The sequence below is a fragment of the Megalobrama amblycephala genome, linkage group LG3, assembly GCF_018812025.1.
Source record: "Megalobrama amblycephala isolate DHTTF-2021 linkage group LG3, ASM1881202v1, whole genome shotgun sequence".
In the NCBI taxonomy this organism is placed as follows: domain Eukaryota; kingdom Metazoa; phylum Chordata; class Actinopteri; order Cypriniformes; family Xenocyprididae; genus Megalobrama; species Megalobrama amblycephala.
Genome location: NC_063046.1, coordinates 32,826,479 through 32,838,533, shown reverse-complemented (window position 1 = coordinate 32,838,533; position 12,055 = coordinate 32,826,479). Strand labels below are relative to the sequence as shown.

The 12,055-nt window shown below is 38.0% G+C and overlaps 1 protein-coding gene across 6 annotated transcripts in view; it reads right to left on the bottom strand.

The window, feature by feature from the left end:
* Positions 1-12,055, bottom strand: part of si:ch211-186j3.6 (neural-cadherin) — a 382,700-nt gene that overhangs the window by 70,411 nt on the left and 300,234 nt on the right. For all 6 annotated transcript variants that reach the window (XR_007184217.1, XM_048185218.1, XM_048185219.1 and 3 more), the window contains one exon: positions 3,113-3,339. Coding sequence is in view for 5 of the 6 variants with exons in the window: in XM_048185218.1 (XP_048041175.1) it covers positions 3,113-3,339 (227 nt within the window). In the remaining variant the exon portion in view is untranslated. The remainder of the gene's footprint in view (positions 1-3,112; positions 3,340-12,055) is intronic.

Here is a 12,055-nt window from a genome sequence, read left to right as displayed (position 1 = left end):
TCTGACTATCCATGGGTTTCAAAGACGTCACTTCCGCTATGCCCGCCGCCATATTTGTGTCCAAGATGGCAACTAACACAGCGGCGATTTATTGTACTGATGATCATCAGATGTTCGTGATCCTTATTTTATTTCCTCCAACTGTGTTTTGTCCCTTAAAGACATTTCTACAGTATGCCACGAGAAACATAGTCCATCGCCATACACTGGAGAAAGTGTTACCAAAAATATGTTAATATGTTATTAACAACAACAACAAAATAATAATAATAATAACAAAATACCTAAATGTAAACAAGTCATTTGACAACATTATTTAGACTATAAAGAAACAAAATGGATAAATACAATTAAATAAATAATTGGAAATAAGAAAATTATTTTAATCAAACCATATGTTGATGAAAATATGAGAACAATACAAGTGCTAGTTATTAAAAATAATGCATTAATGTTTTTGAAAAAAAAAATGAAACAGTTTTAATATTACTAGTAAACATTTTTATACAATGCATGCACAGCGTACACGAACGAACGTACATGGCGTGTCACAGTTCTTGTTCTCATGTCAAGAATCGGTTGCAACGGTTTTCGGATAATCATTACACAACCGAGAACCGCTTCTTTCGGACGTGTCCGATTTGAGAACCGATGAGCTGATGATACTGTGCATGCGTGTAACTTTTCAAGAGAATGAGAACATCAGAAAGTGTGATAATATAAAACATACTGGAAATATGTTTATATACTTCATTCAAAATACAAAAAGTTTATTGTGCTTTTCCAAATACACCGTAACAGATTAATAGCATGCAAAATACTGTACATAATACTGTACATAATAAACTACATGCCAACATGAACATAATATTTTGTACACAGATCAAACTAATGTTCAGAAATAGTTCTACAAATTTCTTTTTCTATATTAATGTTATTTAAAAAAGCAATATAGTAAAAGTTGTGCAGTTGTGCTTTCAACTTAATTTTTTTTTTAAAGAGTGGAAACAATTAAAGCTGCAGTCCGTGATTTTTGGCCCTCTAGCGGTTAATAAACAGAACCGCACGCGTCTTGCGGAAGAACATTGCAGCTGGAGCTACTTTTCTCCGTGTATGTCTATGGCGAGTCACGCAGTTACTGTGATACTCTGCAGCGGGTCCTACAGGTCCGGTCTGAAATAGTCCGAATATAAACACTTATTATAAGTGTACCATAATGATTCAGGATAAGACAAAAACACGGTTTGGAAAATGGATTCATGTTGTACATTCTCATTATATAATTTTTGTAAATTTTGAACGCAAAAAAAGTTGTGGACTGCAGCTTTAACTGTTTGTAAAACTATTAAACTAAACATTTATTTGTTTCATAAATAATCCACAGACAGCTTATTTAATTTCTAAACAAGGTGATATAAAGATAAAAAATGACAATCTACAGTGAGAGCAAACAAGCGACTCCTTTTGAATCGCTCTCGCGGTTCTCGAATCTCAATCTTTTTCTCGAGTAGAATCGGTTGCAACGGTTTTCGGATCATCATTACACAACCGAGAACCGCTGCTTTCGGACATGTCCGATTTGTGAACCGATGAGCTGATGATACTGCGCTACTGATGACACTACCGTGATATGAAGCTACCGAACAGTAATGACTGTCACAGATTAACTAGGACAACTGATGCTATGAGAGGACTCGAATGAGGGGCCAATCTCGTTTGCACATCACTGCCTGTATATGTGTTTGGATGCTTTAGATGCAAAACTAAATTGTAAGAAACGTTTCAGATAATAATGATGTTTTAGTTGACCGATGTTATGATATACAGTACAGTCCAAAAGTTTGGAACCACTAAGATTTTTAATGTTTTTAAAAGAAGTTTCGTCTGCTCACCAAGGCTACATTTATTTAATTAAAAATACAGTAAAAAACAGTAACATTGTGAAATATTATTACAATTTAAAATAACTGTGTACTATTTAAATATATTTGACAAAGTAATTTATTCCTGTGATGCAAAGCTGAATTTTCAGCATCGTTACTCCAGTCTTCAGTGTCACATGATCCTTCAGAAATCATTCTAATATGCTGATTTGCTGCTCAATAAACATTAATGATTATTTTCAATGTTGAAAACAGTTGTGTACTTTTTTTTCAGGATTCCTTGATGAATAGAAAGTTCAAAAGAACAGCATTTATCTGAAATACAAAGCTTTTGTAACATTATACCGTTCAAAAGTTTGGGGTCAGTAAGAATTTTTATTTTTATTTTTTTGAAAAGAAATTAAAGAAATGAATACTTTTATTCAGCAAGGATGCATTAAATCAATCAAAAGTGGCAGTAAATACATTTATAATGTTACAAAAGATTAGATTTCAGATAAACACTGTTCTTTTGAACTTTCTATTCATCAAATAATCCTGAAAAAAAATATTGTACACAAATATTTTGTACAATTGTACACATTAAATATTTCTTGAGCAGCAGATCAGCATATTAGAATGATTTCTGAAGGATCATGTGACACTGAAGACTGGAGTAATGATGCTGAAAATTCAGCTTTGCCATCACAGGAATAAATTACTTTGTGAAATATATTCAAATAGAAAACAGTTATTTTAAATTGTAATAATATTTCACAATATTACTGTTTTTTACTGTATTTTTAATTAAATAAATGTAGCCTTGGTGAGCAGACGAAACTTCTTTAAAAAACATTAAAAATCTTAGTGGTTCCAAACTTTTGGAATGTACTGTATATTTGAATGTGTTAAGTGTTTTTTCATTCCGGTCCTGCGATAAACTATGTCATCGCGGATGACGTCATTACGTCGGAGTGTAAAAGAACCGGTGAACCGTTTTTTTTTTTCAACCGTTTTACTGAATCGAACTGTCCGAAAGAACCGGTTCACGGAAAAGAACCGAACTTCCCATGACTAAAACCTTCTGGAAGTGTTTTGTTGGCCTTCCTCTGGTAGTTGTGGCTGCTGTGACTATAGACTGAAACAGGTCGCGCAGCTGTGACCGGACACAAATATGGTGGAGATAAAATACAGTGACGTCACATGAAACCCATGGATATCCATATCAAAGTGCTTCCGACAATCCTTACTTTTTGTTTATGAGCTGCAAGATATCCATGTACTCTCTCAGCCCTGAGGAACGGCACGCTGTGAACAGAGAACCTCACATCCAGAGTCCTGTCCCGCACCTCCACCAGACTGAAAATGTTGACGCTGTCTGCCCCCACCGACAGCATGTCTGACAGGAAGTCGCCTAGCAGCTCGTACCTGCTCTTCAGATTGCCACGACGTTCCATGAACTCTGAGGCGGAGATGTCTGTCAGAGACACAAACATACAAATGCACAAAACATAAGGATAACAGAACCGTATAAATTTGAACTAAACTACAAGAACTCCAGAGCATGGGGAAAAAAAACAGCACAATTTTAATACAGCGCAGGACTGAGGTGCAGAGCTCATGAAAAATGCATGGTCACGTTTTTCCCTCGTCAACACATCTCCTCGTCATTAAGTGAGGTTAGTGCCTGTCAGTAACTGTTCGCACAAACTCCAGCTGACATGCCATGTCAAAAAGTCTGGGGCAAGTCTTTATCACCATGGTAACAGGTGCCTGCGCTTTACGGTCACGGTTACGGTTCTAGGCACGTTATGATGAAGCGGGCCATGGCCCCTGAGCATTGTAGGCAAATTGTGACACTTCAGCAAACCATATGACCATCGTTTTTTTACTGTGCCAGAGGTGTGCTTTCCCTCTAACTCCCAATGGACTATTCTAATTGGGATGCTTAGCCTAAAGTTTAGGACTATGAGGGTGGTTGAACGGTGGCCCCAGGGGAGGTGTTACACCAACTGAGAGAGATCCTGAGCTCAGTCTGTCCCCAGGCTGAGTCAGCATCCCTTGGGGCCAGTGCTGGCGAGTGGCAGGCATGTCATAACTCTCACTGACACTTCACAACTCACAAAGGCAGAGGGGCATGTTTGAGAAAATTGGGGGCGATTTCCCCGGTTTAATCATAACAGTGACATGGAAAGATGGATTTGGACTCACTGTCAGTGACTTTACTCTGTGACCCCTCACCCTTAGGAAACCATTCAAAACATAGAAGGTTATGTGTTGTGGGTATAAACGGGCAACAAAAAAGTAGTTCAGAATACATGTGTATGTAAGTTTCAGTTGTGTGATCTTATATGAACCTCAGAAGAGACAGCAAATAAAAATGAAGGATGAAATTACAGTCAGTTCAATATATACTGTGGTGTTTTTAAGTAATGTTTGTGTCTTTTCTTCTTACAAGCCCTATATCCTCCCTCTGACAGCAGTTGTTCAGTTCACTGTGCACATAGACCTGAACATCCTCGAAAATAATCATTAGTGCTTGAAGAGTGTCAATCATGGAGCTTTAGGTGGGGGCAAGGAAGGAAACTGTGATTAGCTTTGGGGGATGCAGGAAGGGTGGCTGTCTGCTCCCATCAGGAGCTGTGTGTGAAGAGAAGACTCATCATGACAGCTGGGAACAACCTCACACCTGGCTTTGATCCAAGCCCAGATCAAAACTGCTCCCCTTCCCACGGGCATTAGGCAATGGATGTGCTTACCACCTTTCTAGATGTTAAACACACACACACACACACACACACACACACACACACACACACACACACACACACACACACACACACACACACACACACACACACACACACTCCTAAACTTAAAAATATACAGGGGACAGCAGGGATATATGAAAATATATATGATGTTCTTCACAAACAGGGTACAAGATAAAAAACTCATTCACTGTTTTTGGTCAATTAATGGAGATGCAAATCCTATAGAAAATGCCGATCATCAACCACAGGAAGTAAAACAATTTTTTTCTGTAAAATATTTCTGAAAATTCCGTAATTTTCTAGCAATAAACATTAAACAAACATCAAAATTTTGACAACTCACATCTATCTATCTATCTATCTATCTATCTAACAGTATTATTTGTAAAATATTACAATTAAAAATAACTTTTCTATTTGAATATATTTTAAAATGTAATTTATTTGTGCGATACAACGCTGAATTTTCAGCAGCATTACTCCAGTCTTCAGTGTCACATGCAGGGCTTGATATTAAAGGGTTAGTTCACCCAAAAATGAAAATTCTGTCATTTATTACTTACCCTCATGCAGTTCCACACCCGTAAGACCTTTGATAATCTACGGAACACAAATTAAGATATTTTAGTTGAAATCCGATGGCTCAATGAGGCCTCCATAGGGAGCAATGACATTTCCTCTCTCAAGATTCATAAACGTACTAAAAACATATTTAAATCAGTTCATGTGAGTACAGTGGTTCAATTTTAATATTATAAAGTGACGAGAATATTTTTTTATAACAACTTATATAGTGATGGCCTATTTCAAAACACTGCTTCAGGAAGATTCGGAGCATAATGAATCAGTGTATCGAATCTGCTGTTCGGAGCGCCAAAGTCACGTGATTACAGCCGTTGGCAGTTTGACACGTGATCTGAATCATGATTCGATACACTGATTCATTATGCTCCGAATCTTCCTGAAGCAGTGTTTTGAAATCGGCCATCACTAAATAAGTCGTTATTTAGTTTTTTTTTTGGCGCACCAAAAATATTCTCGTAGCTTTATAATATTAATATTGAACCACTGTAAGCATATGAACTGATTTAGATGTGTTTTTAGTACATTAATGGATCTTGAGAGAGGAAATGTCATTGCTCCCTATGCAGGCCTCACAGAGCCATTGGATTTCATCTAAATATCGTAATTTGTGTTCCGAAGATAAACGAAGGTCTTACGGGTGTGGATCGGCATGAGGGTGAATAATAAATGACAGAGATTTCATTTTTGGGTGAACTAACCCTTTAACACCGCCAACCCGCCAAAAGTGGGTGGATTTCAGCTGTGGCAGGTAAGACAGCCACTCCCACTAGCCACTTTGGTGGGTTGAATATAATTTCAGCCTACAGCCAAATGAAAGGTAGCCAAACTCATTGTATCATAAAATTACAATTCAATCACAATTCTTTATCAATTAACTTGGTGTTAGTGAAGGCGGGATAGGCGGAATCACGCTGAATGACACACAACAGAAGCGCTCTCTTGTGCGCGATCAGTTCTCCTTGCACCTGGATAGTCAAATACACGCACATACAGATGTCAAAATGCCCATCGTGTGGAGTAGGCTATCATGTGAATACAGCCGGTTTTGGCTTAAGTAGACGTAAACAGGTGGGTAAAAACTGGATATGTATCAGTATATTACATCCATGCATTCAGCGGCCCAATTAAGTACCTGTCTGTCATTAATGTTAATCAAAAAACAAAAGATGTTAAATAAATGGATACATGTTAAATAAACCTACTGTATCTAAAGAGAGTTGTTTTACTATTTGTAATTTCCTTCTTTTTTCTTTTTATATAGCCTAATAAATAACATATAAAATTTCTCTATTATGCTTATATTGCCCACCCCTTGCCCACTTGTACATACCAGCTGATATACAATGTAGTCTTGATTTGCAAAATTGACTGGCAAAATTGTGGCCAGTAAAAAAAACTGAGTGGCTAGTAACTTTGGAAAATCACTAGCCACAGTGGCTGGTGAGCAAAAAAGGTAATGTAAAGCCCTGGTCACATGATCCGATTTTTGCGGCGCCGCATGAAGTCGAACAAGCCTTTTGACTTGAGACCACGCCGACGCCATGTGACTGTGATGTATGGAATCAAAGTACCACGAGAATGTTTTGAGAGCAGACAGCTGAAACGGCCGGTGTTACAATATATTCAGTTCCTGAAATATTCTGTTCCACTGGGTGGCGCTTACGCGAATATTCATGATATCCTCCTATTGTGGGCGTGTCCTTGAGACAACGCGCAAGCGAATGGAACTGAAAATGTTAGTACACGCAACTGAGTACACGCACAAATTGCAACTGTTTAATAGATTATTTCGAAAAGGTAATAAAATATTCCTTTGGAATATAAATCTTTGGAGCTTTGCTTTGATGACCAGCAGCTTCTTAAAGAATGTTATTTTTGTTTAAAAAATTATAATTATGATAGGAAATTATAGTTTAGTTTCATTTTATTTAAAGTTTGACAAGGCAGGATATTGCAGCACAAAACCCTGAAATGTGTCAAACATAACACATAAACAACCTTCTGTACCTGATTTAAAACCATTTCAATAGCAGTCAAATAAAATAATTCTGATAATAATATAATTTATTTCTGTGCGGTAATACAGCACAAATGCACAGAAAAAATTGACAGCTACTTTACAAGATGACGTTATACTTGTTATTATCACCATTTCATAATATGGTTTTGTTTTGCTTTTGTGATGTTTCCACATTATACTTATCATCTTGTTAAGTCACTGTCTGTTTCGGATGTGAGAGCTGAAGTCTTGGATAGCTTCCAAGACAGTGTGTGATCTGGACATACATGAAGGCTGTTCCCGAGTGCCAAGGCCCCGTTTTAATATTTACATCAGAAGCTCATAGCATTGCTTCTTTTCACACATTTTTTTGACTTTTTAATTGTCTTTTCAATTTGAGTTACATTCATAGAGTAATTATGTCTGTACTTGTTATAACATGTAATGTAATTAATATATACATAGGCTACAAGTGGATTTGTTGTTTTAAAAAACTTTAAATAAAACTAAGAAAAGATGAAAAAATCTGCAAAAAAAAAAAAAAAAAAAAAAAAAAAAAGAGTCAATTTTCAGGATAATATTTTAAAGATCATTTTGTACAATCCAAATAAGCTTTACAGACCTTTAGAAAGGGTTTTAACAATGTCTGTCATGTTTTTCAGTTATTGCACATGCACCTATAGGTCAATCAAGGTCAGTTACAATTACTTAGGACACTAAAGAGACCTTTTTACCAAATAAAGATGCCCATGCGTCTCTGATCACCTGTGTGAACGTGCCTTAAAGGTGCCCTAGAACTTCTTTTTAAAAGATGTAATATAAGTCTAAGGTGTCCCCTGAATGTGTCTGTGAAGTTTCAGCTCAAAATACCCCATAGATTTTTTTTTATTCATTTTTTTAACTGCCTATTTTGGGGCATCATTAACTATGCACCGATATATAGGTTGCTGCCCCTTTAAATCTCCCGCTCCCCCTCCCCCGGAGCTTGCGCTTGCCTTGTTTACACAGCTAATATAACCCTCAAAATGGATCTTTACAAGATGTTCGTCATGCATGCTGCGTGCATACATCGGATCATGTGAGTATAGTATTTATTTGGATGTTTACATTTTATTCTGAATGAGTTTGATGGTGCTTCGTGGCTAAAGCTAACATTACACACTGTTGGAGAGATTTATAAAGAATGAAGTTGTGTTTATGCATTATACAGACTGCAAGTGTTTAAAAATGAAAATAGCGACGGCTCTTGTCTCCGTGAATACAGTAAGAAACGATGGTAACTTTAACCACATTTAACAGTACATTAGCAACATGCTAACGAAACATTTAGAAAGACTATTTACAAATATCACTAAAAATATCATGCTATCATGGATCATGTCAGTTATTATTGCTCCATCTGCCATTTTTCGCTATTGTTCTTGCTTGCTTACCTAGTCTGATGATTCAGCTGTGCACATCCAGACGTTCTGCCCTTGTCTAATGGCTTGATCATGGGCTGGCATATGCAAATATTGGGGGCGTACATATTAATGATCCCGACTGTTACATAACAGTCGGTGTTATGTTGAGATTCGCCTGTTCTTTGGAGGTCTGAATGAGATTTATATAAGAAGGAGGAAACAATGGAGTTTGAAACTCAGTGTATGTCTTTTCCATGTACTGAACTCTTGTTATTCAACTATGCCAATATAAATTAAATATGTAATTCTAGGGCACCTTTAATCTTGCTACAGGAGACAAGAGGACTGCAGATGTGAACAGAAAAATAAACTGCAATGTCCGTAATGTAAGATGCCTGAGACAGTGCTACAGAAGGGAGACAGAAGGACAGCTGATTGTCCTTCCAGTGCCAAACCACATGTAACCATAATTCCCCCCGGACATGTTTGAAAATGTGAATTGCCTGGAGTAACATCTCACAGCAAAATCTGGTGCTGTCCATGACGATGATATGCTCTGTAAAGAAGCTGGTGCCACATCAGACTTTCAGATGTTCATCAAACGTCTGTGAAATTTGTTTAGTTTATGTCTCAGCTGTTGAATCTTTTTGTTTGTACAAATATTTACATGTTAAGAAATTTGTTGGAAAAACAATTGAAAGGGAAAAACTCAATGTGCACCAATATTGATTTAATAATAATCAAGAAATTAAGGTTGACATTGAATATTTACACCAGTCTATAGCTTATTTTTATTAGGACACAGATACATTTGTAGAGGTTTGTTTCAAGTTGTCAACACTATGCAGTACTAGTTGCAGAATGACAACGAAGACAGCAGACTAATCAAACTATTCAAAAACGTTTTAAAGCCTCAAATAAATAAATAAAAAAGCTAAACAGAAAACACATCAGTGTAAAACAAGGTTATTGGCTCATGTTTGCTCTGCTGTATCCTTATGTTAACTGTCATCTGAATGCCTGTACTCAATCAGGCAAAATAGCTCAGACGATTTATCATATATTACACAAACTTTTGAACATGTGAACTGTTGACTAACATTGAATATTTTATTACCTTTTCGAAATAATCCATTAAACCGATGCATTTTGAGGAGCGTGTACTAACATTTTCAGTTCAATTCACTTGAATATTCGCGTAAGTGCCACCCAGTGGAACAGAATATTTCAGGAACTGAATATAATAGGTGTGTTCGAGCTCATGCGGCGCTGCGCAGACCGATCGGCGGCTGACTTGAAGCAGTGCATTCCGGTTAGTACTTTTGTCCGACTTGAGCTGGCGCTGAAGGCATGTGACTGTGACGTATGATTTCAAAGTACCGCAAGAGCGATTCGAGAGCAGCCATCTGAGTCAGCCAGCGCAGCATCTCAAGAGGAGCTGCACGAGCTCTGATGATGACACAGCTGTTTCATGATTGGCCGGTTTCACTGCATGACAACGATCACGTGTGTTTCATGTTTATTGTCACGCCTTCAGTTCCACTAATGCTCACAAATCTGTATTTTTAAAACAGTTAAAGCTCTTTTCATGTAGTCACAAAGTTATATTGTGTCATGTTTATCAAAATAAAACTGATAAAAAGCGTAGACCCCGCTACATTGGTATTTAAATAATATATGCTTATGTTGAACTTTATTCTTGTAAAAATACGCTGTAAGCAGTACATAAAGTATTGAATGAAAATGTATTTTTGAAAGATCGGTGTGTTAGTCAAATATTGCATTTATTTCACTTCAGCTGTGATAAAGTATGCAAACGCAGCACGAGCGTCACTACGGGAAGCAGAAAGTGTCCGACTTCACGTCTCCGTTTTAAGCTCCTCCCCGCCTGCACACAGCTACTCTCGCCAATCGGTTACATCCGGCCGCAGCCGATGACGAACACACCAATTGTAACACCGGGCAGCTTCTTAAGAGCGGCTGCACGGGCTCTGATGACGACACAGCTATTTCACGATTGGCCGGATTCACCGCATGATGATCACGTGTGTTTTGTGTTTATCTAACACCTTCATTTCCACAAATGCTCAAAATCTGGATTTTTATAACAATTAAAGCTCTATCCATTTAGTTGCAATATTATATTGTGTCATGTTTATCAAAATAAAACTAATTAAAAAACAAAGTTGACCCCACTACATTGGTATAGTATAGCTTTATGTTGAACTTTATTCTTGTACAAACAGATGCTGTAAGCAGTACATAAAGTATTGAATGAAAATGTCTCTGCTGACGCGAACTTCATTAATGTAGCGTCAGTTGCAAACCTTACAAATGTCTTCTAACAGTCATATCGTGTGCACATATTCAGATTCCGAAGAGGATTTTGTTCCACCATCTCCTCTTCCCCTGCGTCGTAGTTCACGCATTCAGTGCCGCGACACCTCATGGGCTCAGTGGTCTTCGGATAAAATAATCAACACTCTCGAAGCAGTCGGAATACCTCTCAGTCAAGGATTATCCAGAGAAGACCTGCTTCTCATGGCCCAAAATACCCTGGGTAGTCCACCTATTACGGCCGACACTGCTGCTTCAACTTCAGCGCCGTCAGGCCAGACTAAGCAAGCCGGCAAGAAGAGGGCAGCCAAGTCATCTTCTCCAAATCCAGCCAAAAGATCCTCGCAGCCAGTACGGATAACTTCTCCCACGGCCGTCTCCGGATCCGTGTATGTTAATTTGCAGCTCATTCAGGTCGTTCATAGCCTTTCAGACACTGTCAAAGGCTTAGAATCGAAGGTTTCGAAATTCGAAAATTCCTTCGCGACTTCTAACCTTTCAGCAAATCCTCCTTCAAGATCTCTAGAAATTCCAACGGATCTTCCTCCACCTGCCGGATTCATCTTTTCATCGTGTCTGCCTTCGACCTCCTCTGCACTGCCAGCTTCTCATCATACGATCCAGACGCCATTCCAACAGGTTTCTGCCCCGCCCGTTACATCAAACTTCAGTCTCTCCACGGCTCTTCCAGCCCAAGAGTTTGGTAGGCGTTTTGTTTCACCTGCTGCAGTCACGGTGTCTCCCCAAATAAGAGCTAACATCATCCAAGGTAAGGATATAAACCTGGCAACTTTATTGCTTCCTTCACCCGCAGCTGACAGACAAATGGTGGATTGTGGTGACGTGGCAGTATTTCTCAAAACGTCTGATCCCAGATTACAACGTAATCTCTCATTTGGCGAATTCGTTATCGCTTTCAGCATTTACCGAGACATTTTGTGCCAAGCTTTCCCAGATCGAAGGGAAGAACTCGATCTTTACTTATCAATGATGGCGGATTTTAATCAAAGATATGGAGGGACATTATTTTATGAATATCATAAATCTTTCTCTGCTAAATCCGCTTCTTTCATTTGTCTGTACAACACAAAACTG